At 42.2% G+C, this 24,917-nt stretch overlaps 1 protein-coding gene across 1 annotated transcript in view; it reads left to right on the plus strand.

Moving 5' to 3' along the window:
* The window catches only part of SLC25A13 (solute carrier family 25 member 13), a gene marked incomplete in the record, with an annotated part of 301,958 nt that overhangs the window by 129,392 nt on the left and 147,649 nt on the right, over positions 1 to 24,917 (plus strand). The window contains 1 exon segment of the mRNA XM_077490751.1: positions 7,095 to 7,179. Coding sequence (XP_077346877.1) covers positions 7,095 to 7,179 — 85 coding nt within the window.

Consider the following 24,917-nt stretch of genomic DNA (forward strand, 5'->3'; position numbering starts at 1 on the left):
CCCCCAAAAATATATAAAAAAACATTTTTTTCCCTCAGTTTAGGCCGATACGTATTCTTCTACATATTTTTGGTAAAAAAAATTTGCAATAAGCGATTATTGATTGGTTTGCGCAAAAGTTATAGCGTTTACAAAATAGGGATAGTTTTATAGCATTTTTATTAATAATTTTTTATTATTATTTGTTTACTAGTAATGGTGGCGATCAGCGATTTTTATTGTGACTGCAACATTGTGGGGGACCCATCGGACATTTTTGACACATTTTTTGGACCATTGTCATTTATACAATTTCACTGCTATATAAATGCAGTGATTCCTGTGTAAATGACACTGGCAGTGAAGGGGTTAACCAGTGGGTGGCAGTGTAGTGGTTAAGTGTTCCTAGGGGTGTGTTACTAACTGTGGGGGGGTTGGGCTTTCATTTAGTGAACACTGATCTCTGCTCCAATCACATGGAGCAGAGATCAGCTTCACTAGTTGCTAGGCAGAATGGAGAAATGTTGTTTACAACGGCATTTCTTCATTCGGCCCCTCCGTGAGACGATCGCGGGGATGCCCGCGGCGATCGAGTCCGCGGGTCCCGCGACTGGACTCACGGAGGTCCCGACCAGCGCGGGAGCGCGCCACCGGCCCATTTGCCTGCCCGTGCCATTCTGTTGACGTACATCGTCGTGCGCTGGTCGGCAAGTGGTTAAAACACTAAAGAATAACGTTAAATCCCATCACAGAACCATACAAAATATAGTAAATCATTGTTTCCATATTACAAAACAATATGGCCCACCTTCCTTGTGCACAAAGGGTCCTACAGCAGGGTGCAGAGACTGGGTTCCCGAATATCCTGTTGCATGGGTACTATGGTAAATGAAAGTGGCCATGAAAAGGCAAATTGCTGTGTTGGGAAGCTAATCGTTAATAAAATATTTGGGGGGCACACCCTAAAAGATGCATTAAAGATGGTGCAGCCATAAGACCATAAAACAGAACAAAATATTACAGCTCACACATGCCAAAAAGGACATTTTAAGGCTATTTAAAACACCTGAACATTTTCAGAAAATATGGGGATTTGGTCGCACCTATATGGTGCTTAAGCCCACCTACCATGACAAAGTACCCCATTATTAGTGGGTCCTACGCTATCCATAGAATGGAAGATCCTGCTTCTCTGAACCATGGGAGAAATACACTCCTCTATATGGGAGAACTAAAGGACTCCTCCTATAACACAGGTGGACAGTAATGAGAGGCAAAGATGAGGGAGTGGGGTGCTCCTACATCTTTTAGGGTGTGCCCCCCAAATATTTGTCTATTGTATGGATTCTGACCAAATCCTTTTGGGCAGGAGCACCCCACTCTCTCATCATTGCCTCTCATTGGTGTCCACCTGTGCTTTAGGAGGAGTCCTTTAATTCTCCCATATTGAGGAATGTATTTCTCCCATGGTTCAGAGAAGCAGGATCTTCCATTCTATGGATAGCGTAGGACTCGCTAATAATGGGGTACTTTGTCGCAGTAAGTGGGCTTAAGTAGAGGTCGACCGATATATCGGCCGGCCGATATTTGCCGTTTTTTCATTAATCGGCATCGGCCGATTGAGCTGATAAAAAGGCCGATTTAGAACAGCACGACTTGGAAATGAATTCTGTAATAGAAGTCAGTGTAAGTTGCCTGAGTCTTCAGAGAAACGACTTTCCTCCTCTCTGGGCAGTCTGCCAAGAAAAGAGCAAAAAAATACAATGTTTATACTTGAATGAATGAACTCAACTCTGTGTGTAGAAGTTCTCAGTTTAACCATTTAAAGACTAAATCTTTTCTGACACTTGTTGCTTACAAGTAAAAGTCCTGTATTTTCTGCCAGAAAATCACTTAGACCACCAAAAAATTATATATATATATATTTTTAGCAAAGATCCTAGGGAATAAAATAGCGGTTGTTGCAACATTTTATGTCACTCGACATTTGCGCAGAGGTCTTTCAAATGCATTTTTTGGGGGGAAAAAAATACACTAAATGATTAAAAAAAAAAAAAAAAAAAAAACTTAAACAGTAGTTAGCCCATTTTTTTTTTTTCGTTCAAAAGTTTTGACTACCTGTTTTTATTTTATAGGCTGCTTTCACACTGGAGCGGGCAGGCGTTGATGGTAAAATGCTGCTAGTTTTAGCAGCGCTTTACTATCATTTTAGCGGTGCTATTCGGCTGCTAGTGGCGCGCATATAACCCAGCTAGCGGCCGAAGAAGAGGTTAAATGCGCCCGTGAAGCACTGCTGCCAAATCGCATTGCATGCGCTTCGGCAGTGGTGCCCATTAATATCAATGTGCAGGAGTGGTGGAGGAGCGGTATACACCACTCCAAACGTGCTGCTTGCAGGACTTTTTTTTTTTTTTTTTTAACATCCTGCCAGCGCATCGCCTCAGTGTGAAAGCACTCTGTCTTCCACACAGACTGCAGGGGAGCCGTTTTGCAGTCACTTTACAGGCGCTATTTTTAGCCCAAAAGCGCCTAAAAAAAATGCCCCAGTGGGAAAGGTGTCTGTTTTATGAGATGAAGGGGGATAAAAAAATAAAATAAAATAAAAATAATAAAAATCGGCCTAACATATCGGCCCAAAAAAATCAGCATCATATATCTGCCATCGGCCGCCATGATTTCTAAATATCGGCATCGGCCAGAGAAAAACCCATATCGGTCGACCTCTAGGCTTAACCACTTCCCACCCGGCCAATGCACATATACGGCCGGGTGGGAGCCGCCTACTCCTGATAGGACGTTCAGGAACGTCATTCAGGAGTAGCGGGATCGCGCGCGCCCGCGTCCGCGCAGCGGCGCGATCCCGATGCGCCCGTGTCACCCGGACACGGCGCATCTCAGATCGGCAGGAGGGCTCTGTGATTGGCCCTCCTGATCACATGACGGCCGTGTCCAATCACGGCCGTCATGTGATGTAAACAAACAGCCGGTTGCTAGGCAATCGGCTCCTCCTCTCCTCACACAGAAGTCATCGCTGTGGAGAGGAGAGCAGATCGCTGCAGCCGGCTGCTGATCAGTGAGTATGAGCTGCTTTTTACAGCTTTTTACTCACTGATCACCAGTCTAGTGTACACAGTAAACACACCACACAGTAAACACATCACACAGTATAAACACAATGTCCCCACACATGTCCCCAAAACATACATGTCCCCAAATAATAAATACACATGTCCCTAATAATAAAAACATGTCCCCCACATATGTCCCACTAAAATCACATGTCCCAATGATTATCTGCACACATATGTACGTGATCACCTGCACACATATGTACATGATCATTTGCGTACATATGTCCGTGATCACACAAACCAATTATTATACACTTAACGGATTTTTTTTTACCAAAAACATGTAGCAGAATACATTTTGGCTTAAATTTATGACAAAATTTGATTTTATTGGATTTTTATTGAAGTAGAAAAAGAAAATATTGTTTTTTTTTTCCAAATTTCCGCTTTTTTGCGCTTATATCGCAAAAAATAAAAAACGGAGTAGTGAATAAATACCACCAAAATAAAGCTCTATTTGTGCGAACAAAATGATAAAAATTTCATTTGGGTACAGTGTAGCATGACCGCGCAATTGTCACTGAAAGCGCTAGAGCGCTGAAAGCTGAAAATTGGGCTGGGAAGGAAGGGGGCGAAAGTGCCCTGTATTGAAGTGGTTAAGCACCATATAGCAATATGGTGTGACCAAATCCCCATATTTTCTGAAAATGTTCAGGTGTTTTAAATAGCCTTGCAGGAGTTAAATGTCACTTTTTTTTTTTTTTGCATGTGTGCGCTGTAATATTTTGTTCAGGAAGCTAATCATAACCCAGAGGGAAGCCTTCAACCTAATGTATAACTATGAAGGACCTGTCACAGATAGGACAAAATGCTTACACTACACTATGCAGCACAGCTCCAATGGTTAAAAAAAAAAAAGTGGGGGTTCAGATGGTACATGGTACAGTCAAAATCTCATCCACTTAAAGCCAATAAGTGGACTCTTCATTCAAACACAGAATACCCGTAGTAAAAGGTCTGCCAAAATGACCTGGAGCACTGCCCAGAGTTCAGCATAAAAGGTAATTACAATACATTGGGAGTCCCACAGCATGGCCCCTGTTTGCCTTGCCTCCTCTGTAGCAACCAGTCCTTTTTATATGTGGATGTTGGTGCCCTCTATTAGCCCACAATACTCAACCCTTTTGATTTTGTTACTTGTCAAAGTAATATCTACATGAATGGCAGGTCCAAGGTTTACCAGCAGAACATTGGCCAAAGCATCACACTGCCTCTGCCGGCTTGCCTTCTTCCCATACTGAATCCTGGTGCCATCTCTTCCCCAGGTAAGCACGCAAACACACTCTGCCATCCACATGATATAAAAGAGAATGGAATTCATCAGACCAGGCCACCTTCTTCCATTCCTCCGTGGTCCAATTCTGCTGCTCATGTGCTCATTTGTAGGTGTTTTTGCCAGTGGACACCTGGGTAAGCATTGGCGCCCTGACTGGTCTGCGGCTACGCAGCCCATATATAACAAACGGCAACTTAAGGGACAACATGTTTACTTGCTGCCTAATCTATTCCATCTACTTTTTAGATGTGATTGTAACCAGATAATCGTTAACTTCTTGTATCACCACAAGTATTGAACACACGAAGAAGGGTTTTGTGGGCCTCTTCTGTGAACTCTGATCTTTAGTTCTTTCCGTAGATTTTCTGTTGGATTCAAGTCAGGTGATTGGCTGGGCCATTCTAGCAACTTTTATTTTCTTTCTTTGAAGCCAATTGAGAGTTTCCTTGGCTTTGTGTTTGGAATCATTGTCTTGCTGAAATGTCCACCATTGTTTCATCTTCATCATATATAGGTCACATTAAAGGTGGAAACAGTTCTGAAATGCTTTATCTTTGTGTCATTTTTTTACATCACAGAAGCCTGATATTTTAACAGGGGTGTGTAGACTTTTTTTTTTTTATATCCACTGTATATGTATGTATGTGTGTGTATATAATGTGTGTGTGTATGTATATATATATATGTGTGTGTGTGTGTGTATATATATATATATATATATATATATATATATATATATATATATATATATATATATATATATATATATATATATATATATATATATATATATAAAATAAAATACTGTAATTGTATTGGACAATTACAGTAATAAAGACAAACTGCCATTTTTAGGCTGCAATGCCATGTACAGGAAGAAGCCTTGTTTTGTGAATGAAATTCACTGACCTAATGATCAACATTCTGATATGGTTCCTGGGGACCAGAGCTGTCAATTAGTCATGTTTGACAGACAGCAGTTGCTCTGAAGCTAAAGGGAAATGGGCATCATGCAAGGGAACTTAAATATGCAGATTGTGGGTACAAAGAAGGTTAAACAACACTTTTTTTTTTTTTTTCTCAGTCTCACTTGTTGAAACAATTGGTCTTGCTATTTTTCAACAGAGCATTTAAGTAGACGTTCAGCCAAAAACGAACTCTATCTACTGGCAACCACATTCTAAAAGGAACCTATCTAGCCCTGTAAAGCAAAAGTCGCTATATATACCTTTTCTGCAGCTGCTCGGGTCCCACTCTGAGCTGTCAGCAGCGGCTTCTGTGTGCAGGTGAGGCAGCCGACAACGGAAGCCCCATAGTAAGTCTATAGGTGACGTCACTTACCAGGCTTTTTACTAGGTTTTTGGCTGAACTTCAATTGTTGTATAGTCATATTTTTAACTTTGACCTACAGGTAAGCCTATAATAAGGCTTACCTGTAGGTAAAAAGAATATCTCCTAAACCTGTATGGTTTAGGAGACATTCCCCTCGCAATGAGCCGCTGACTTCAATGGCGCATGCGCTCTGGGGATTCTCGGCTGACAGTCCAGCAGACGTCAGACCCCGTTGGGAAGAAAACTCCCCCACGCGTTTGCGGGAGTGACGACATCGCAGCTCCGGCCACTCGCATCGCCTGAGCTGTGATACCCGGAAGACACGCAGAGGGAACATGTAAGCTCCCTCGGCGTGGACTGAGTGAGATGCCAGCGCCTCGTTCTAAGGTAAGTATTTCATAATGAGCTAGTATGCGGTGCATACTAGCTCATTATACCTTTTCCCTTACAGGTGTAGGGGAAAAAAAAAAGTCAGTAGGTTTACTCCCGCTTTAAGAACAGAAGGGGAAAAAAACTAAAGGAATCTGGCGCTCCATTTGTTGACCAGAAGTGAAAATATGAAATATTCATAAGCAATATTTCCTATATATCTTCAAAAAATAAATGTTTATATTCTAGAATATAATAAAGGATATGTAAAAGCCACTAAGAGCCCACTTTAAGGCCTCGTTCACACCATAGGTGCAAAACCGAAAACTGATAGGAAAACCGACATCAGTTACATGCCCTAGTCACATCGTGGATCTGCCTGCGATACCGGTGTTGTGGCGTAAATGAGGCACATAGAGAACAATTGCTGTTTTTTTTGTTTTGTTTTTTTTGTGCCCTTGCAGAACGCCTGCAGAAAAACTGATGTGTCTGCATGGTGTGAACGAGGCCTAAAACTGAGCATTTACTCCACACCAAGCCTGCTTTTTGCTTTATTAATAAAATGCAGAGCTCATGCAGTAACTTGAGTGTCCTTTGCATAGCACTGCATGATGGGAGGTGTGCCTGGTCGCATGTGTGACAGTTTCCTTCTCTTCCTCCTTTTGAGACTTTTATTTTTCTATTCAATACAATAAACAAAAAAATCCAGTCTTTTATGCTTTCTGTATCTTTTTAAAGGATGTTTTGTATAGTCCCGGTCTCTTGTTTACTGTCATAAACTGTAATAAAAATATATACCTAAAAAAAAAAAAAAATTCCCGATGCAAACCACGTGAAGCACATCTGGCTTTTTAAAAAATGTACTGAATTTTTGATTTTTTTTTTCTTAAAAAAAAAAAAAAAAAGATGCAATGAGCCCCTACTGCTTTTTTGTACGTAAGGAAATATTTCTACTACCAATAGCTGTAATAAGAATATAGCATAATGCTGTGTTTGGTTCTTTTCAGACGCATGACAATGGCAGATATTGAAAGAATCGCTCCTCTGGAAGAAGGAGCATTGCCCTACAATTTGGCAGAAGCCCAGAGACAGGTACATCTATATTTTTGTCAGTAAAGCATAGTATCTCTTCTGCAGGTGGTATATATAGCCTTTGCCTGCACAGTGGGGGAAGCCATATTGTACTCTGAAGCAAAATTTGAGAGAGCATTTTTTTTCCCTGTAAGACACCGGGAGACCAAGACGTTACCAAGGCCTGACATTTCTCATGCCGCTGTGTTTCCTGTAATTTTAGAGGTCATATCATCTTCGATGTCTTTCCACGCTGATGACCCTTGTGTGTAAAATTATACTCGCCTTTACAGCGCTACTGCTCATGTCCAGCAATGAGATGTTCTTTAGCCAAAGCTGACAGAAAAATAGCAGAAAAATAAGAAAGCAGATAAAAGTTTAACTGCAGTAAAAAGTATGAAGGAGCTGTCATGGCTGACCTCCTTTTGAAATTATTAGTTGCCTGGCTGTCATACTGAATATCTTGGTACAGTTTTTTGAATTAATGAACTAAAACAAGTATGTGGCCAGTGAAGTTAAAACATCTGAAATGGTGTATTCCGGGTCAGTGGAGCAAGATGACTCGCAAGCAGCGGACCATTCAGAAGGAAATCCAGAGTGGCAGCGTGCATATTTCTCTCAATTCAGGTTCCTTTGACACCGATTTTCCAGTGAGCAAACTTTACCTCATTGCTTATCACACCCACTGCAACAAACTAAAAATGAAATACGGGGCAGATGTCTAACTACACCCTTTAAAGATGATTGTTTACACTACATGGCCAAAAGCTTATAAAAAAACCTTGACCATAACATTTCTATGAATCTGGTGGACATCCCATTCCAAAACAGTTGGCATTAAAATGGAGTTGTCCCCTCCCTTTCACTTACCCCATCTGCGGCTATAGCAACCCCCACTGTTCTGAAAAGGCTTTCCATAAAATTTAGGATTGTACCTGTGGGAATTTGTGCCCCTTCAGCCTAAAGAGCATTTGTGAGGTCAAGTACTGATGATGAAGAGTTTTCAATCTGCTTTCCAATTCATCCCATTGGTATTCAGTAGGGTTAAGGTCGAGGCTCTGTGCAGACCACTCCAGTTCCACACCAAACTCATCAAGCCATGTTTTTACGGAATTGGCGTTGTGAACCTGAATGGATATACTTGGAGAAAAAAAAAAGCCTCCAGTAACCTCTAACTGCAGGCACTGTAAAGTAACTCATCCTCAAAATTAAATGCAGGCAGCACTTTTACTTTTAGTTTAACCACTTCGCCTCTCACACCAGTTTCACATTTCTGCTATGGGCCTGTTTATTTAACAATAACTTTGTCATTACTTAAGCTAACAACATACATTTGTTTTTTTTTTTAACGACAAATGGGACTTTATTTTGTGAATATTGTCTTGCAACACTTATTCTTTAAATATTAATAAAATAGAAAAAGATTGACAGGAAAAACATAATTGAATGGAGAAGGAGAATAAAGAGTTTTAGGGCTGATTAGAGTATACTAAGGGTTAATACGGGGTTAAACAGAGGAACAATTAATAATAATTTTTAAAAATCTATATTCTTCTTTTTTTTTTTTTCTTTTTTTTGTTACTTGTCAGGTTGCTTTAACTTCATCTGCAATTCGAAGTTCATGCCTTTTGATCTGTAGATGAATAAACAGAAGGATACAAAATGATTTTGTTTATTTGTGTATTCCTGGTTGAGTAATGTTGTTAAAAACATTGTCAGGCTGCATTTTTTATTTTATTTTTTGACTGCTCCAGTCACTGGGACCTTCTGTGTACTCGGCAATGCATGATTGCAGCCTTGATTCATTAGAGCTGAATTGCCGTGTACTGGGATCCAGGCAGAAGGACTGGACGTAATAGACACACCCCGTGTACACTGATGACATTTTTGTGGGCGTGTCTATCACGACCACAGTCTGCAACTGATTAATTCCCTCTGCTCCTTCCTGCCAGCAGTGTCTTTGCAGCCTGCCAGCCTTCTTATTTCAGATGTAAACACTGAGCAGGTGAACAGGAAGACCGTGGAATGCTGAGACCCAAGTAAAACAATTTTCACTGCTTCTTTGTGACCTTTGAGGATTGATTACTCTGTAGTACCTGCAGCTACAGAGATCAGTGAGGGCTTGTTTTAAAGTGTATTTAATTCTTGTCTATAGCCACTTCAAATTAAAAAATAAAATAATTCTCTATCTTAGCTTATTCAACCGCACCTGCACAGAACGTATTACATGTATATAATTTTGGTTTGCAATTGTAAACTTCATTTTTAGACTATAGCTGGTATAAGCGTGCCGATTGGCCACATTCTTTGGTTTCTCTAGGCAGTCTTGGGACAGATTTGTCTAGTGCTCAGGGCAAGGATGCATAATCGCACCACCTCCCCCATTGTTCCTGTATGCCTTAGAATGGGTTTACTGCCCTGTGTCCATTCTCTCTCCCTTTGCTTTGCTGCACCCCACTTACCCTCCTGCCCACCCCATGTCCCGGCCCTGGCTGCAGGTATTCACTGGTTCCGGGTGTGTCTAATACCTGCTACCCCTGTTTGCAAGCTGCAGCTTCTCCTGCTGGCTCATGTGTCTTGTATTGTATTGGCATACAAGTTGGCACAAAGAAAGACAGTGAAGGTGGGATGAGCAGGTATTTGCACACCCAGAAGTGTTGAATACCTGCAGCAGCCAAAGAGTAGCAAAGTGGCAGAGATATAATGCAAGGGCTGCTGGGAAAGAGAATATAGATGCTCTTCTTTTACAGGCTAAGGTTAGTTTGGAAGGGACCCTGTAATAAGGTCACTTTAAGGAGACCTGTGCTGAAAAGAAATGCATTCCCATCCTCTACTGAAATGCTAGTTACCTGGCTGCCACACTGATCTAATGCCCTTAGCACTTACCAAGTCTATGGCTCAGAATAAACATTTAAGTAAGGAGTGTTGATTCCATTTGGACATCACTTACTTGGGTCAGTGGCTTTGAAAATGTTGAAGTGAGGGGACGTGCTGGGCAAATAGCATTTTCAGGTGGAGGTCAGCAATGGCAGCTCACCCCCAGTATTTCTCTCTGTGCAGGTTTCATTTAAGGTCTGTTGTGATGTCCTCATTGCTATTCCGAGCTTCAATTGATCTCTCTGGCTGCTTTTAACCCCGCTTCTGCCAGGAGGGAAAAGGTTCACAGTGTGCCTCACGTATGTTTCATTCATGTCATTAGACGGCTCTGTAGCAGCCAGCTCTTGTGTTTAAGGCTCTTTACTCTGTAGGAAACGAGTCCTTGCTGAGTGCAATTATCTTCAAGGGCCACGTCTTTTCATGTGAAAGCACTGCAATTATACATACATCACTCTAATTACATCCATTAAAGGGACACGGTCTTTTTTTTTTTTTTTTTTGTACCTTTTTAAACATTGGTAAAAGAGGAGCATGTATAGTGTTTAGGGAGCATTTATTTGTATGTCTTTTCCTCTAAAAAATACCCTAAATGCATGACAATTTTATATAAAATGTTCTCGTTTTAATGTTGAATATAGGTGGGGGGAATATACGTGCACATATGCATTTTTTATTTTTCTGTTCTTTGACTTTATATTTCATGGAGATCTATCTACATATTAATACAATGTAGCCTTCTAACTGGTATAGCTGTGTCTTGCCTTCCATTTCAAATTCTGTGAAAATAAAGCGTCACAATTTGAGTATAGAAAAGGTACATTACAGTTTTGCAATTGGAATACAACTCCTGACTCCTAATAATGGGTAACTGCATAAATGAACTACACTAACTTTGGGATTTTTTTTCTTTTTTTTTTCTTATGGGCTAAATATTTATTAGTAGTGGTAAATCTCTGCCATTGCACATGGAGACCTGCACACAGTGTTGACAGCCAGTTGAGCTGCTGCTCATATGCAGTTCTGGGCTGTGTGAGCAAGCATGTCCCAAACTGCAGATTGGCAGGTCCTGTCTTGGCTAATAGAACTGTCGGCTCACCTGAGGTTATAGTATATAAACCCCAAAGCACCATTCACCCGACCAAATTGGCCATGGTGTAGCTAGTATCTTGTGAAAGTATGAAGTTGCAACCAGAAAGCCTGTGCAAAACAATCATAGGTTGACAATGGCCGCAGCGATCTGCTGGTGGATGGACATAATCCCATGGAAAGTGATTACCTGCAGTTATGGATGGACTGCCCCTGAATGCAAGCAGCTTGCAATCACCTGTCCCTAACCACAGCATATCTCTGGTTATGTGATTACGTCTTAACACCGATATTTTAATCTCTGGAAACTGATGATATTTAAAAAAAAAGTGGATTTTAAAGATGCGTGGTCTCTCCGAGAAACATCACCAAAAAGTAATTTTTGTTCCATACATGACATCAATATTTAATCTCTGGAACACTCCTACTAATTTCCAAATCTGTGGTTGTCTCAACTTGGTTTCGTAAGGTATTAATGGAAATATTGCATCAAATGATTTCCAACTCGTTTCGCCCACAAAGGGCTTCTTCGGGTGAATCGTTTTTTTTTTTTTTTCTGTCCAATTTTCAAACATTAAAATTACTCCCGTTCATGTGTAAGTTACGTCGGATGTGGTAAGACTAAATTTTGTGTTTAGTTGCACGTTAACCTCGCTGACTTGTCTGAAGCTTGATGGAGCAGGTAGGGTTGCCCCACTGCTAGAGCAACACTAGTGCAGATCATTTAATGGCTGCAGGTTGATTTATTTGCACCTGTGATTAAAGTGGAAGTAAAGGCAAAACTTAACTAGCTCTAAACCTACTCAGTCACATTCTAAGCCTGATCTATCTATCCCCGTAAAGAAAAAAACGCGCTACCTATTCTACAGCCGCTCTGGTCCAGTCATGGGCTGAGCTGTCAGCAGTGGCTTTAGTGTGCAGGTGAGGCAGTTGACTGGAATCCCCATTGTCCATGGTTGACTTCACTTCAACAGGCATTTCCCAGCCGTTGTCGGCTTTCTCCGGCATACAGAGGGTGCTGCAGCAGTCCGGACCAGATTGGCTAGATAGATTAGGCTTAGAATTTGTCTGTGAATGGGTTTAGATTTAGATTTTTCCTTTTACTTCCACTTTATTGAGGGAAAGAAATAGGGGAATAGTAAGTATTGTCACACTTTTTTTTTTTTTTTCATATTGTGCTTTTCCAGCAATGGTCTCATTGGTTATGCTCAGGAAAATATCCATGGCAGTATTACCACAGACGCCATTGGCTCCTGGTAATGTCAATCAAAGTCAATGGGCCAATGAGGAAAGAGCGGGGGCGGAGCCGAGATAAGGCTCTGTGTCCAAATGGACACAGAAACGGCTCGGGGAGATCGATCGCTGTTCCTAAATACTAGGAACACACGATCTGTCTCCACTCCCCTGACAGAGCCAGGATTTGTGCGTTTACACACACAGATCCCTGCTCTGGCTCTGTCAGGAGCGATCGCGGGTGCCCGCTGCACATCGCGGCCGCCGGGCACATACACTAGCTTCTTAGTGACGTGACGGCCACGTGCACCCCTTAAAGCGGCCGCCCTACGGCTACGGTGATTCGTGCAGGGGAGCCATACTGCCGACGGGCGGTTGGCAAGTGGTTAATATCACTTCAAAGGTATTGTAAACTCTCAAGGCTTTTCAGCTTAATGCATTAAGGTGAAAAACCTTCTGTAGTGCAGCAACCCCCCAAAGCCCCCTTTTTACTTACCTGAACCTGATCTTTTGAAAGCGAAGAGAACGAGCCCAGCCGCTGTCTCGGGTCCTCATTGGATAGATTGATAGCAGCAGCCGTTGGCCTCCTGCTGCTGTCAAATCCAGTGACACGGGAGCTGGGTCCTGCTGTCTTTCAATGGACGCAGCAGCAGGACTCGGGAGCGTGCCCACACGAGTGTCCCCATGGAATGTGGGTTTACAGGGGGGCACTCGATGCGGGGTAAAGCCAGAAGCGCCACTGGGGCACCCCAAAAGAGGCGGATCGGGGCCACTCTGTGCAAAACCCTTGCACAGAGGAGGTAAGTATAACAGTTTTTTTTTTTTTTAAACAAACCTTTTCAACCCTTTTAAGTTAACAGCTTTCTGGATTTTTCTTTTGCTTTTTTCTTCAATACTAGAAGATATTGACTTGGAATAATATACAAATGGTTTTCTTTATCTGAAGTCAGCTGTATACCGCAGGGACTGCTCCAAGCCCAAATAACCACCAAAAAGTAGCCACAGGACTTCTAATAGATCCATCCCTAGTCCACATAGCAAGAATAAAGAAAATAGAGCCACACTACTGCTAAATCCAATCAATCCATAGTTTATTCAGAGAGGGAGTACTTGATGAACGGACTCTGTGAATAAACTATGGATTGCTCAGATTTAGCAGTAGTGCAGTTTTATTTTTCTTTATTCTGGAACGATTTTCTTCGTTTAGATAGCCACGAGATAAGTTTGTGATTTTTCCTTTATAGATTCATTTTATGTATGTTATTACACGTGTCAATTCAACTTTAAGTTGGTTAATTATGTGTTTGTTAGAAAATAGACTTTCTGAAACAAAACCACAACTGTGCCGTCCAAGTCTGTATGGAGACGCCTGCTCTAGACCACAGAGGATTGATGTAGGCTAACTTTTGGCGTGAGATCTCAAACTAGTCCTGTGTCCCAGGCTGGGATGGGTGGTGGTGGGGCTTTCTACCTTACTCCTTATAAGCAGGATTCTGACCTAGTTACTTTGCACAGCAGGATGTGTCATCAGGAAGAACAGAGGGGGACAAGAACACTCACAGGTGTGTTAGCTTGAAGCTGACAAAACGTGCTTTTGGAATGCCATGGCAGTGCTCGGCATTTTGTTTCTAATTTCTGCTGCTTTGCACAGTTATCTTTGTGTTATAATGGTGTAGTGTGCTGTAAAATCTTTTGAATTGTCATTGGGGTTCAAAGCAATGTATTAGCTTATTATCCTTTAACCACTTGACCTCGTGAAGACCTCCCTTCATGACCAGGCCATTTTTTGCTATATGGCACTACGTTACTTTAAATGACAATTGCGCGATCACGCAACACTACCCAAATAAAATTTGCCAAAACGCGGTTTCCACGCATTTTAGTGTGTGGAAACATCCATGCATCCTCCGTTCTGGGCAGCTAAAAACCCACTTGAATACATGAATGTTTCCACACACTATACATTGTATCACAAGTTGCTTGTCTGGTGAGGGCTGTTGTACGAACATCCTCCATGTCAAGACTGTCATTTTTATCTTTGTTTTTAAAGCAGAATTATAGGCACAAATTAAGGGAGAATTATAACCCCTGTCAATTTTTTTTTTTTTCCTGCCGTCTGTGTCCCATTAGGTTGATTTCCCTTCACTTCCTGTCCCATAGTTGAACAAGAAGTGAGGGGAAATCCCTGCAAATTAACCTCTTTGCACCCACGCTATAGCCAAAAGATCCCTACAGCGTAGGCCCAAATTACCAGGAGGGTGTCAATGTATGTCGTCCCGAGCATGCGCTGCCTGTGGGGCACAGGCAGAACGCTCTGTGATCAGCGAGTTCATGAGACTCAGCTGATTACAGATCGGAGTAAGGAGCTGATCATAGCCCTTTATCACATGATCAGCTGTCAGCCAATGACAGATGATCTCATGATATAAACAGAAGCCGGTAATCTTTTCTGTCGGCGTAAGGAGAAAGAAAAGAGCCGATTACCGGCTTCTGTAAACGGGACATCGGTCCTGCACATCCCACACCCACTGCTGCTAAGCAGTGCCCACCAGTGTATAGCAGTACTGCTAAGCACACCGACCCCGCCCCCTTACCACATGCTAAGCAGTCAGCCAATGACAGCTGATCAGGTGATGTACACAGACGGTAATCATTTCCCCCGGTGAACATTTCCCCCCAGGACATCTGTCACTCTCACTCCACACCTGCTGTTGAGCAGTGCCACCCATCGGTGCCCACCAATGCAGCCTCATCGGTGCCCACCAATGCAGCCTCATCGGTGCCCACCCATGCAGCCTCATCGGTGCCCACCCATGCAGCCTCATCGGTGCCCACCCATGCAGCCTCATCGGTGCCCACCCATGCAGCCTCATCGGTGCCCACCCATGCAGCCTCATCGGTGCCCACCCATGCAGCCTCATCGGTGCCCACCAATGCAGCCTCATCGGTGCCCACCAATGCAGCCTCATCGGTGCCCACCAATGCAGCCTCAGGGAGCGCGGGGGCCAGAGCGGAGAGCTGTGACTGACAGGCAGCAGCTCTCTGCTCGGGGAGCTGAGAGAACTAAGCCGTCAGATGTTTGATCGCTCGGCTCTCAGTGCAGAGGTGCCGGGGTAACAGATGCAGCATCGAACCGATGTAAGTATGATTAGGGGCGGAGGGGAAACCTTTACTTCTCTTTTGAAGCACTCATGGGCATGAAGTGAGATGAATGGCAGCCTTAGCCTGGACTCCAGCCAGGCCACGCCCCAACACGTTTTGCTCCACCCCTTGGAGCTTAATCATGGGGATCTTTTCCTTTAACATTACTGCAGCTTGGAGCTAGGACAAACTCCCTGTCCCTGCCTGCACTCAGTGGTTTAATTGGACTTTACCTCTCTGAATGGCGCCTAAACTTTGTCTTTTTCTTTTGGGTTACTATGTTTAGATGTGTACAAAACTATCTGCTGTACACCTCTTAAACTCAAGAAAAGAGAAAAGGCTTGTGCTTGAGGCACGGTAATACCCCTCTGGATTTTATACACCGACCAAATAATTTGGTAGAAAAAAATATATTTTATTATAAACGTACACTAAAATTGCAAAAGCAAGAGAATAAAATTACATGATGAAAATGTGTATATAACAAATAACAAGTATTCTCAAATTGGCATTGGTATGAAGCTCGGCTGCCCTGTAGACAATGTTGGGCTAGCAAGAACACATACTACAAATGACGCCTAACATGTTTCGGACCTTGTAGTCCTTAGGAGGCATATGTCACAAGGTGCCTTAAGCACTAGGTTTTTCTCTTCTTTTTTTTTGGTTGTCTTGATTGGATCAGACGGACCAGGTGCTTATACACACACTGCCATTCCCTGCCCCAGTAACCTCTAAACTCAAGCGTGTTTTCTGCCCATGTAAATCCTAACTGTCGTTTTTTTGCTTAAAAAATGTATTGTGCAAATAATAAATGCTTTTAGCTGCATATATTTGTGGTGGTGGTCACTTCTTTAGAGAAAACTTAAAAGAAGAAAAAAAAAACCTCTTTTCCTCCTCATTTTCCTCCATAACCTTTACCAATAGGTGAGCACGATGAACGCAAATTCTTGAGGTAAACATTGTACAGTAAATGAGATCCTTCATTAATAGCTTTGCTACACGTCCTCTATTTCTTTAAACCACATTGCTTTTCTCCTATCCACAGAGCCTTTTTTCTCCAGATTTGGGACCCTGTTAATAAACGCAAATAATTTTACCGTTGGATTATTAGGCCTTAAGATGATTGTCTATTTTGTTCTTTGTTAACTGTTCATTTATTTTTTTGTTAATTTTCAATGTTAACTTTTGAAAGTTGTCACTAACCCGGCCTCTTTGATTTCTTCGACCTTGCAGAATTGCACTACTGCTGCTAAGCTAGTAGCTGGCACTGCTTGCTTATATAATGCTTCTACTGGTTATATTGTAGTTATTTCTTTAGTGTGTTAATTCTTCTTTTTTTTTTTTTTTTTTTTTTTTGGGGGGGGGTTTGAGCTAAGGATAGCTTTATGTTCTGAAACGTTTGGTTTACTTTTGTTTAATGTAAGGATTTGATTATTTTCTATCAACTTGCCAATGTACTTATCACATATGTTGTATTTTCCACAGCTTCAGATCAGTGTAGTGCAGACTAAAGCATAATAGAAATCCTATTTAATGTTCTTCCTTCTCAAGAACTCCTTCCAATCACAAATGCTTCTTACCCCAGGAAGGGCTAAATCATTCATCTGAGGAGTAGGTGTGGGTGGAAGTATTTATACACTTTTGTTACTTAAAATTCTCACATTTAAAAATACATGACATGATTCATCTTATGGCTTCTCAATGGCAGCAATAATCTCCATGTTCTTGTCCTTCTAACCGTTAAATCTGTACAATATGTCTCCTAAAATCAATACAATGTATTAAAGCTACGATAATGGTAATCAAAGAGCCATAGAATAGATCAATAGGGTGTGCTAAAAAAAAGAAGTGAATGTTCCCCAACTCTATGATTAAGCCGCTTCTGGGGTAAAACATTTTAGAAGAGCAGGGGAAGAAGCAAGGTCTAGCCAATAGCATCATTTGTGATGTGTAATGGATTGTAAAGGGTGCAGTCAAATTTAAAGAAGTACAGCCAAAGCTCGTTTGACTGTACTTCTCCTGCAGATCAGTTTGTTCTGCACTCCTGTAACCCATTTTCAAGAGACAGTGGGCTGAAGCCCACTGACATCAGAGCCGGTCTAGGCTCGAGAAAGATCATGACCATATGTTTTGGGATTCGCACACATGCCTGGACCATCGTCTGGTCCAGTGGCAATTGGGGGGGGGAGGACAGATGGCAGCGGTGACTGACAGTCACCAGCTTTCTGCTCAGGGATCGCTGAGAACTGAGCAATTGGCGGTGTTTGATCATTCGGTTCTCAGTCTTACAGCCAGCGGGGACAGATGCAGCATCCACCTAGGTAAGTATGATTGTACAAAAACACCTATGCATTTCTTTTTAATGAAATAAATACATTTTTGGTTGGTTTTCTCTAAAAAGTGGGAGCCAGGCAGCTAGCAATTTGAGGGGAGCTTAGCAGTTGCACCTTTTTCTTTATAGCAAGTTTCTTAAAGTGCATGTTCACCTTTTTCAGAAAAAAAAAAATGAAACTGTGAATTAACACCCAACAGCCTCCACTGTGTATGATGATCTGTCAATGCCCACTTAGCAGGTGCAGCATTCCGGGGATTTAAAAACCCTGTTCTTCTCCGTCCTCTTTCTGCAGCATTTCCAGGACAGATCAGAGTGATTCTCTGTGCCAGTGCTGGCCAATCTGAATCGGTCTGATCCATCCCAGATGCCCTGCAGTAAAAAGGGGAAAGAGGACTGGGAATTTAAAATCCCTGGACCACTTCATTTGTTGCATGGGCTTCGACAGCTCACCGCCGACAGAGGTTAGTACAGCAGGGATGGGGAAGATGATTAGGCTGTATAGTATTCACCCTTTTTTTTTATTTCCTCTGTGAACTTACCCTTTAGGGCCAGTTCATACCACATACAGTCCAGTGCGTTTTTTTTCTGCTTCAAAAATGCATGAAAAGCAGGATATATGGTTTTCAATGACATAGTTCACGCCAGTGCTTGCAGCTCCAGAAAAAAAAAGTATAACATGCTGCATTTTTCCTGCTCATAACTTTACTGGAAAGCTGTAAAATGCATCAAAAATGCACTGAAACTCACTCAAACGCACCAAAACGCCCTGGAACACTCATGTCCTTATTTAAGGTTAAGAGAAAAAGGGGGAAAAAATGCACTGAACTGCACCAAAAAAGCATCAAAAATGCACTGGAACGCAGCAATAACGCACATGCAGAAAAGCATCTGGAACACATCCGGACTGTGTTTCTGTGGTGTGAACGGGCCCTTAAGTTAAATGCACAGCAACTGTTTTGACCTTTCAGGGTCAGGCAGGTACTTCTATGTACAGTATCTCAAAAAAGTGAGTACACCCCTCACATTTTTGTAAAAATTGTATTCTATCTTTTCATGTGACAACACTGAAGAAATAAAACTTTGCTACAATGTAAAGTAGTGAGTGTACAGCTTTTATAACAGTGTAAATTTGCTGTCTCCTCACAAGCCATTCATGTCTAAACCACTGGAAACAAAAGTGAGTACACCCCTAAGTGAAAATGTCCAAATTGGGCCCAATTGGCCTCCCTGGTGTCATGTGACTCGTTAGTGTTACAAGGTCTCAGGTGTGAATAGGGTGTTAAATTTTGAAACGAGAAAAAAAAATTGTTGCTCTACATAGAGATGGCCTAGGCTGTAAGAAGATTGCCGAGACCCTGAAACTGAGCTGCAGCACGGTGGCCAAGACCATACAGCGGTTTAACAGAACAGGTTCCACTCAGAACAGGCCTCACCATGATCGACCAAAGAAGTTGAGTGCACGTGCTCAGCATCATATCCAGAGGTTGTCTTTGGGAAATAGACATATGAGTGCTGTTAGCATTGCTGCAGAGGTTGAAGGGGTGGGGGGCTCAGCCTGTCAGTGCTCAGACCATACGCCGCACACTGCATCAAATTGTTCTGTATAGCTGTTGTCGCAGAAGGAAGCCTCTTCTAAAGATGATGCACAAGAAAGACTGCAAACAGTCTGCTGAAGACAAGCAGACTAAGGACAAGGATTACTGGAACCATGTCCTGTGGTCTGATGAGACCAAGATAAACTTATTTTGGTTCAGATGGTGTCAAGCATGTGTGGCGGCAACCAGGGGAGGAGTACAAAGACAAGTGTGTCTTGCATAATGGTGGGAGAGTCAAGCATGGTGGTGGGAGTGTCATGGTCTGGGGCTGCATGAGTGCTTCCGGAACTGGGGAGCTACAGATCATTGAGGGAACCATGAATGCCAACATGTACTGTGACATACTGAAGCCAAACATGATCCCCCCTCTCTTCGGAGACTGGGCCGCAGGGCAGTATTCCAACATAATGACCCAAAACACCCCTCCAAGACAACCACTGCCTTGCTAAAGAAGCTGAGGGTAAAGGTGATGGACTGGTCAACCATGTCTCCAGACCCGAATCCTATTGAGCAATTTGTGGGGCATCCTCAAACGGAAGGTGGAGGAGCGCAAGGTCTCTAAAATCCACCAGCTCCATGATGTCATCATGAAGGAATGGGAGAGGATTCCAGTGGCAACCTGTGAAGCTCTGGTGAACACCATGCCCAAGGAAGTGCTGGAAATTAATGGTGGCCACACAAAATAGTGACACTTTGGGCCCAATTTGCACATTTTAACTTAGGGGTGTACTCACTTTTGTTGCCAGCGATTTAGACATTAAGGTTGTAAAGGTAATTTTTTTATTTTCTACATAGGTTCCTTTAAGCTAGTGCATTGTTGGTTCACTTACCTTCTCCTTTGATTTCCCTTCTAAATGTTTTTTTGCTTTGTCTGAATATCTGACTAAGGTATACAATTAGCAAGAAATTTCCAGCAGGCTGGATAATAAAATAAAATAAAATAGATGTGTATGGAGCTCCAGAGGACGTCTTTGATGACGAAACGCGTAGGGCGTGGCCACGAAGCATACACTGCTAACTCAGAAGGCGTGCTAGCCGAACGGAATCTTTCCTTTTCAATATAAGCATATGAACGGATGTTTAACGGAGGAACGAAGGTTTCCCGGAACCATAATAGAGGCCAGCCAGAGAGCTACACAGTGGCTGATACTGTGAAGGTTGATCCACCCCGGAAGGGGCCTTAACTCTGGTGAGAGCAACTGCATAAAAATAGCCACAGAGCACCGGGAACAACAATTGAAATTTCCTCCACCCTTCACTTCACTTTCACTCGCAGAGGACACCCCACTAATTTATAATCACCTTTTTGAGGGACACTCTTTACTACTTTCTAATTTTTTAATATTTTTAATTATTATTCTTATTTCCATTTTTTGCATTTTTTACTGCTAAATTTTACCACATTTTTTCACCTTTTTGTATCTTTTCACCTATGTAATATGTACCTTTTATCACAGTTACACTACGTGAGGACTTGATACGTGTAACAGATAAACCGAGTTTTTTATATATTTTTATATATAGATATATATATTTTGTATACATATTTCTTCTATATATACTAAGCTTTACTTTTTATTTATATAGGTTTGTCACAAATACCAGAATTTGTTAACCAGCACCTTGCACTTTATATAATTTTATGCTGTTACAATTGTTTAATGATTTATGCATTTAGGATCTGTTATGACACTTATGGTCTCTAAAGGACATAATAATTGTTGACACTTATTGACACATACACATCTATTTTATCTTATTTTATTATCCAGCCTGCTGGAAATTTCTTGCTAATTGTATACCTTAGTCTCCAACCTTTAAAGGGTATAGCGCCAATCCTATTTCCCCCCCCCCCCCTCCCTACTTCATTTTATTCCTTCCCTTACTGGGTAGGAATTTAAATAGGGGCTGCTCTTACCCAAACCACTATCCATAGCGCGACCTACAAACCCCCTTACTTTTGTCTGAATATCTCACTTCCTGTTTCTCCTCAGTAAACTTCTCACCATCATCCGAGCTGGTGGTTAGTCACCCAGAACAGCTTACTGAGGAGGAACAGGAAGTGAGAAATTCAGACAAAGAAAACAAAGAAAAAAAAAATTTAGAAGGGAAATCAAAGGAAAAGATAAGTGAACCAACAATGCACTACCTTAAAGGAACCTATGTAGAAAATAAAAAATTTACCTTTACAACCCCTTTAATGGCTGTGTGTTGAGTTATTTTGAGGGGACAGCAAATTTACACTGTTATGCAAGCTGTACACTCACTACTTTACATTGTAGCAAAGTGTCATTTCTTCAGTGTTGTCACATGAAAAGATAGAATACAATTTTTACACAAATGTGAGGGGTGTACTCACTTTTGTCAGATGCTGTATATTTTATGCAAAGTAATCCTAAGGCTGGTTTTGTGAAAATTTGACCTTTTTTGCACACCATCTTATCTCCATATGGGCTGCAGCAATTAAGGTGATTGCCAACCACAGTTTGAAAAGAAGAAAAATCTTTTTTTTCAGTATCTTTAAGTTTGGCAGCAGATCTCTTTCTGTTGAACTGAAACAAGAATGTTTTGTGCATCGCACTAACACCTCAATAAATGCCGGCAGATCAAGAAGTACTTCTGGTTTTTCATGGAAAAGGGAAAAAAAAATAAAACTGAACACTGAATAAGTAATACATGGCTGTTGAAATCAAAAACCTTTACCATATGCAATTAGAAAAGTGAGTGTTCTAAAAGTGATAATTTCCTTCTCAGTTCTCCTGACATAATAATTTTATGATCCTTATTATCAAGGACGCCGAATTAAGATTATAAAGGAAAGCAATTTGCCGTATTGAAGCAAGCTATTCACCGTAATCGTTCTGTTATAAAACTTTATAAACCACAAAGAATTATCTTGTTAATGTAATAAGTGTGTAAATGAAATTTTAAAAGAAGGGATTACCAATCTTTTTCACGAGCCTTCAAGCGTTTATTTGTGTAATCTAAGGCTGTCTCAGTTCAGGCTTCATCATACAGTATATGGGAAGTATATTTTCCCATAGGAGCTTACAATCTAGTGTCTGATAGTACAGTGTTCGTTTTTGACGTCAAATTTCAATTTAGTTTTTAGTGCTTCTTTTGACTAAAAACGCCATTTTAGTTTTAGTCGTATTTAATCATCTGAATTGTTTTAGTTGTAGAATTTTAGTTGACTATAATTGAAAGGGGTTTCTTAAAGCATTTCTCTCGAATTTCCCTACTACTAAAGTAAAAATCGAAATGTGGTGTTTTTTTTTATGGTATTTGGGTTTTTGTACATGCACTACAGACTTTAGCCGTTGAAATAGAACGTCTGTTTAACCACTTGCTTACTGGGCACTTAAACCCCCCTCAGTCCCAGACCAATTTTCAGCTTTCAGCGCTGATGCACTTTGAATGACAATTGCGCGGTCATACAACACTGTACCCAAATGAAATTTTTATCATTTTTTTCTCACAAATAGAGCTTTCTTTTGGTGGTATTTAGTTACAGCTCGGAGTTTTATTTTTTGCTAAACAAACAAAAAAAGATGCAAAAAAAAAAAATCATGTTTAATAGTTTGTTATAAAATTTTGCAAACGGGTCATTTTTCTCCTTCATTGAAGTGCGCTGATTAGGCGGCACTGATAGGCTGCACTGGTGGGCACTGATGGGCTGCATTGGTGGGCACTGATAGGCTGCACTGGTGGGCACTGATAGGCATAGTTAAGGCGGCACTAAAAGGGAAAGAAAAGGCGGCACCGATGGGCACAGATAAGGCGGCACTGATGGGCACAGATAAGATGGCACGGATGAGTGGCACAGATGGGTGGAACGGATGGGTGGCATGGATGGGCACTGATAGGTACGACTGATGGGCACTGATAGGTGGCACTGCTGGGCACTGGTAGATGACACTGATGGGCACGGATATGTGGCACTGGGGTGCAGCACCTTTGAGGCAGATTGTGGGCACTGCTGGGTGGCACTGTGGGCACTGCTGGGTGGCACTGTGGGCACTGCTGGGTGGCACTATGGGCACTGACGGGGGGCACTTACTTTTTATACATGTGGCACTGGCAGGGGGCAGGTGGGCACTGGCAGGGGGCAGGTGGGCACTAGCAGGGCTGGATCGGCTTTTTTTTTCTCCTCGCGCTGACAGCGCGAGGAGGCATAATAGCCGATTACCGGCTCAGTTATATCACATGATCAGCAGTCATTGGCTGACAGCTGATCACATGATAAGGGGTCGGGATCGACCCCTTGCACGGATCGGTGATCAGGCGAGTCTCATGGACTCGCCGATCAGAGCGCGCCGCGCGCGCCCCTTGGGGGGCGCGCAGGCCGCTCGTGCACGGGACGACGTCAATAGACGTCGTCCCGGAAAAGGAGATCCGCGCTGTAGCCGTCATTTGGCTATAGCGCGGATCTCAAGTGGTTAAAAAAATACTTGTTTTGTTACAATAATATTGCTTTTTTGACAAACAGAAGTGCAAGTTTAAAAATTGGGAGAGAAAAAAAAAAACACAAAAGCAGCTCTTCACTTGCTAAAAATCAGAACTGAATCTGTGCAATCAAAATTGCATAGTGTATGGGGGCTGTGTTAACCAACAGAAATAACAAAACATTGGTAATGCCATCAGAAGCTTCAGTGTTAAACAGGCATAGAATTGGCTCAATGTATAGCTATCAGTAGTGGTAATAGTCCTGACTGGAGCCACTGGGGATCATGGAGAGGCAGTAGTAGGTGATGAGATCCAGAGAAGCTGTCAGAGAGCTGCCACGGGAAACTTGGAAGAACTGTCAGATGTCCCAAGGCTGGGTGCTGGTGGCCAATCGGGAACCGTTTCAGAGGCAAAACCACCCCTCCACCCAGGTGTTTTGTTCTGCCCCCTGTAGCTTAACCCTCATGATTGGGGGCAGAGCGAAACGTGTTGGGACGTGGCCTGGTCGGAGTCTCATACTACTTAAACTGGATTTGCAGCGATATACGGTTTATGGGATACCTTTCTCAGTGTATATATTCAGTCAAATTCTAGATTTAAACCTGCTTTTACCCCCATTTTAAGACTATTCTAACCATCCTGTGAAAGGAAAGATGTTTGCTTGCCTGTACTGAATTCAGTGAAGAGGAGAGATTGCTGACGACTGCAGAACCTATATGGTAATGTCACCCATAGGCTTACTATGGGGCATCCCTTGTCTGCTGTTCCTCCTCTACACTGAAGGCACTGGGAGCCATTTGTGACCGGACCGGAACACCTCCAAAATAGGTAGGTATAGACCTCTTTCCTGTCACAGGGTAGTTAGACTAGGCTTGGAGTTGGAGAATTGTGTATAGTTAAGACTTGACTGGACTAAGGCTGGCCATGGATTATGCTTGCAAGGAAATTGGTAAATTCTCCAACCCCCAGACCCCCCCCCCCCAACGGCGCCGTTGTACTCTGACAGTGGAAGTTTTCCCCGCCGTCAGAATACAATGATCACGGCT

This window comes from Lithobates pipiens, unplaced genomic scaffold (genome assembly GCF_037356315.1).
Source record: "Lithobates pipiens isolate NorthernLeopardFrog02 unplaced genomic scaffold, aLitPip1_a1.2 Scaffold_19, whole genome shotgun sequence".
Lineage (NCBI taxonomy): Eukaryota > Metazoa > Chordata > Amphibia > Anura > Ranidae > Lithobates > Lithobates pipiens.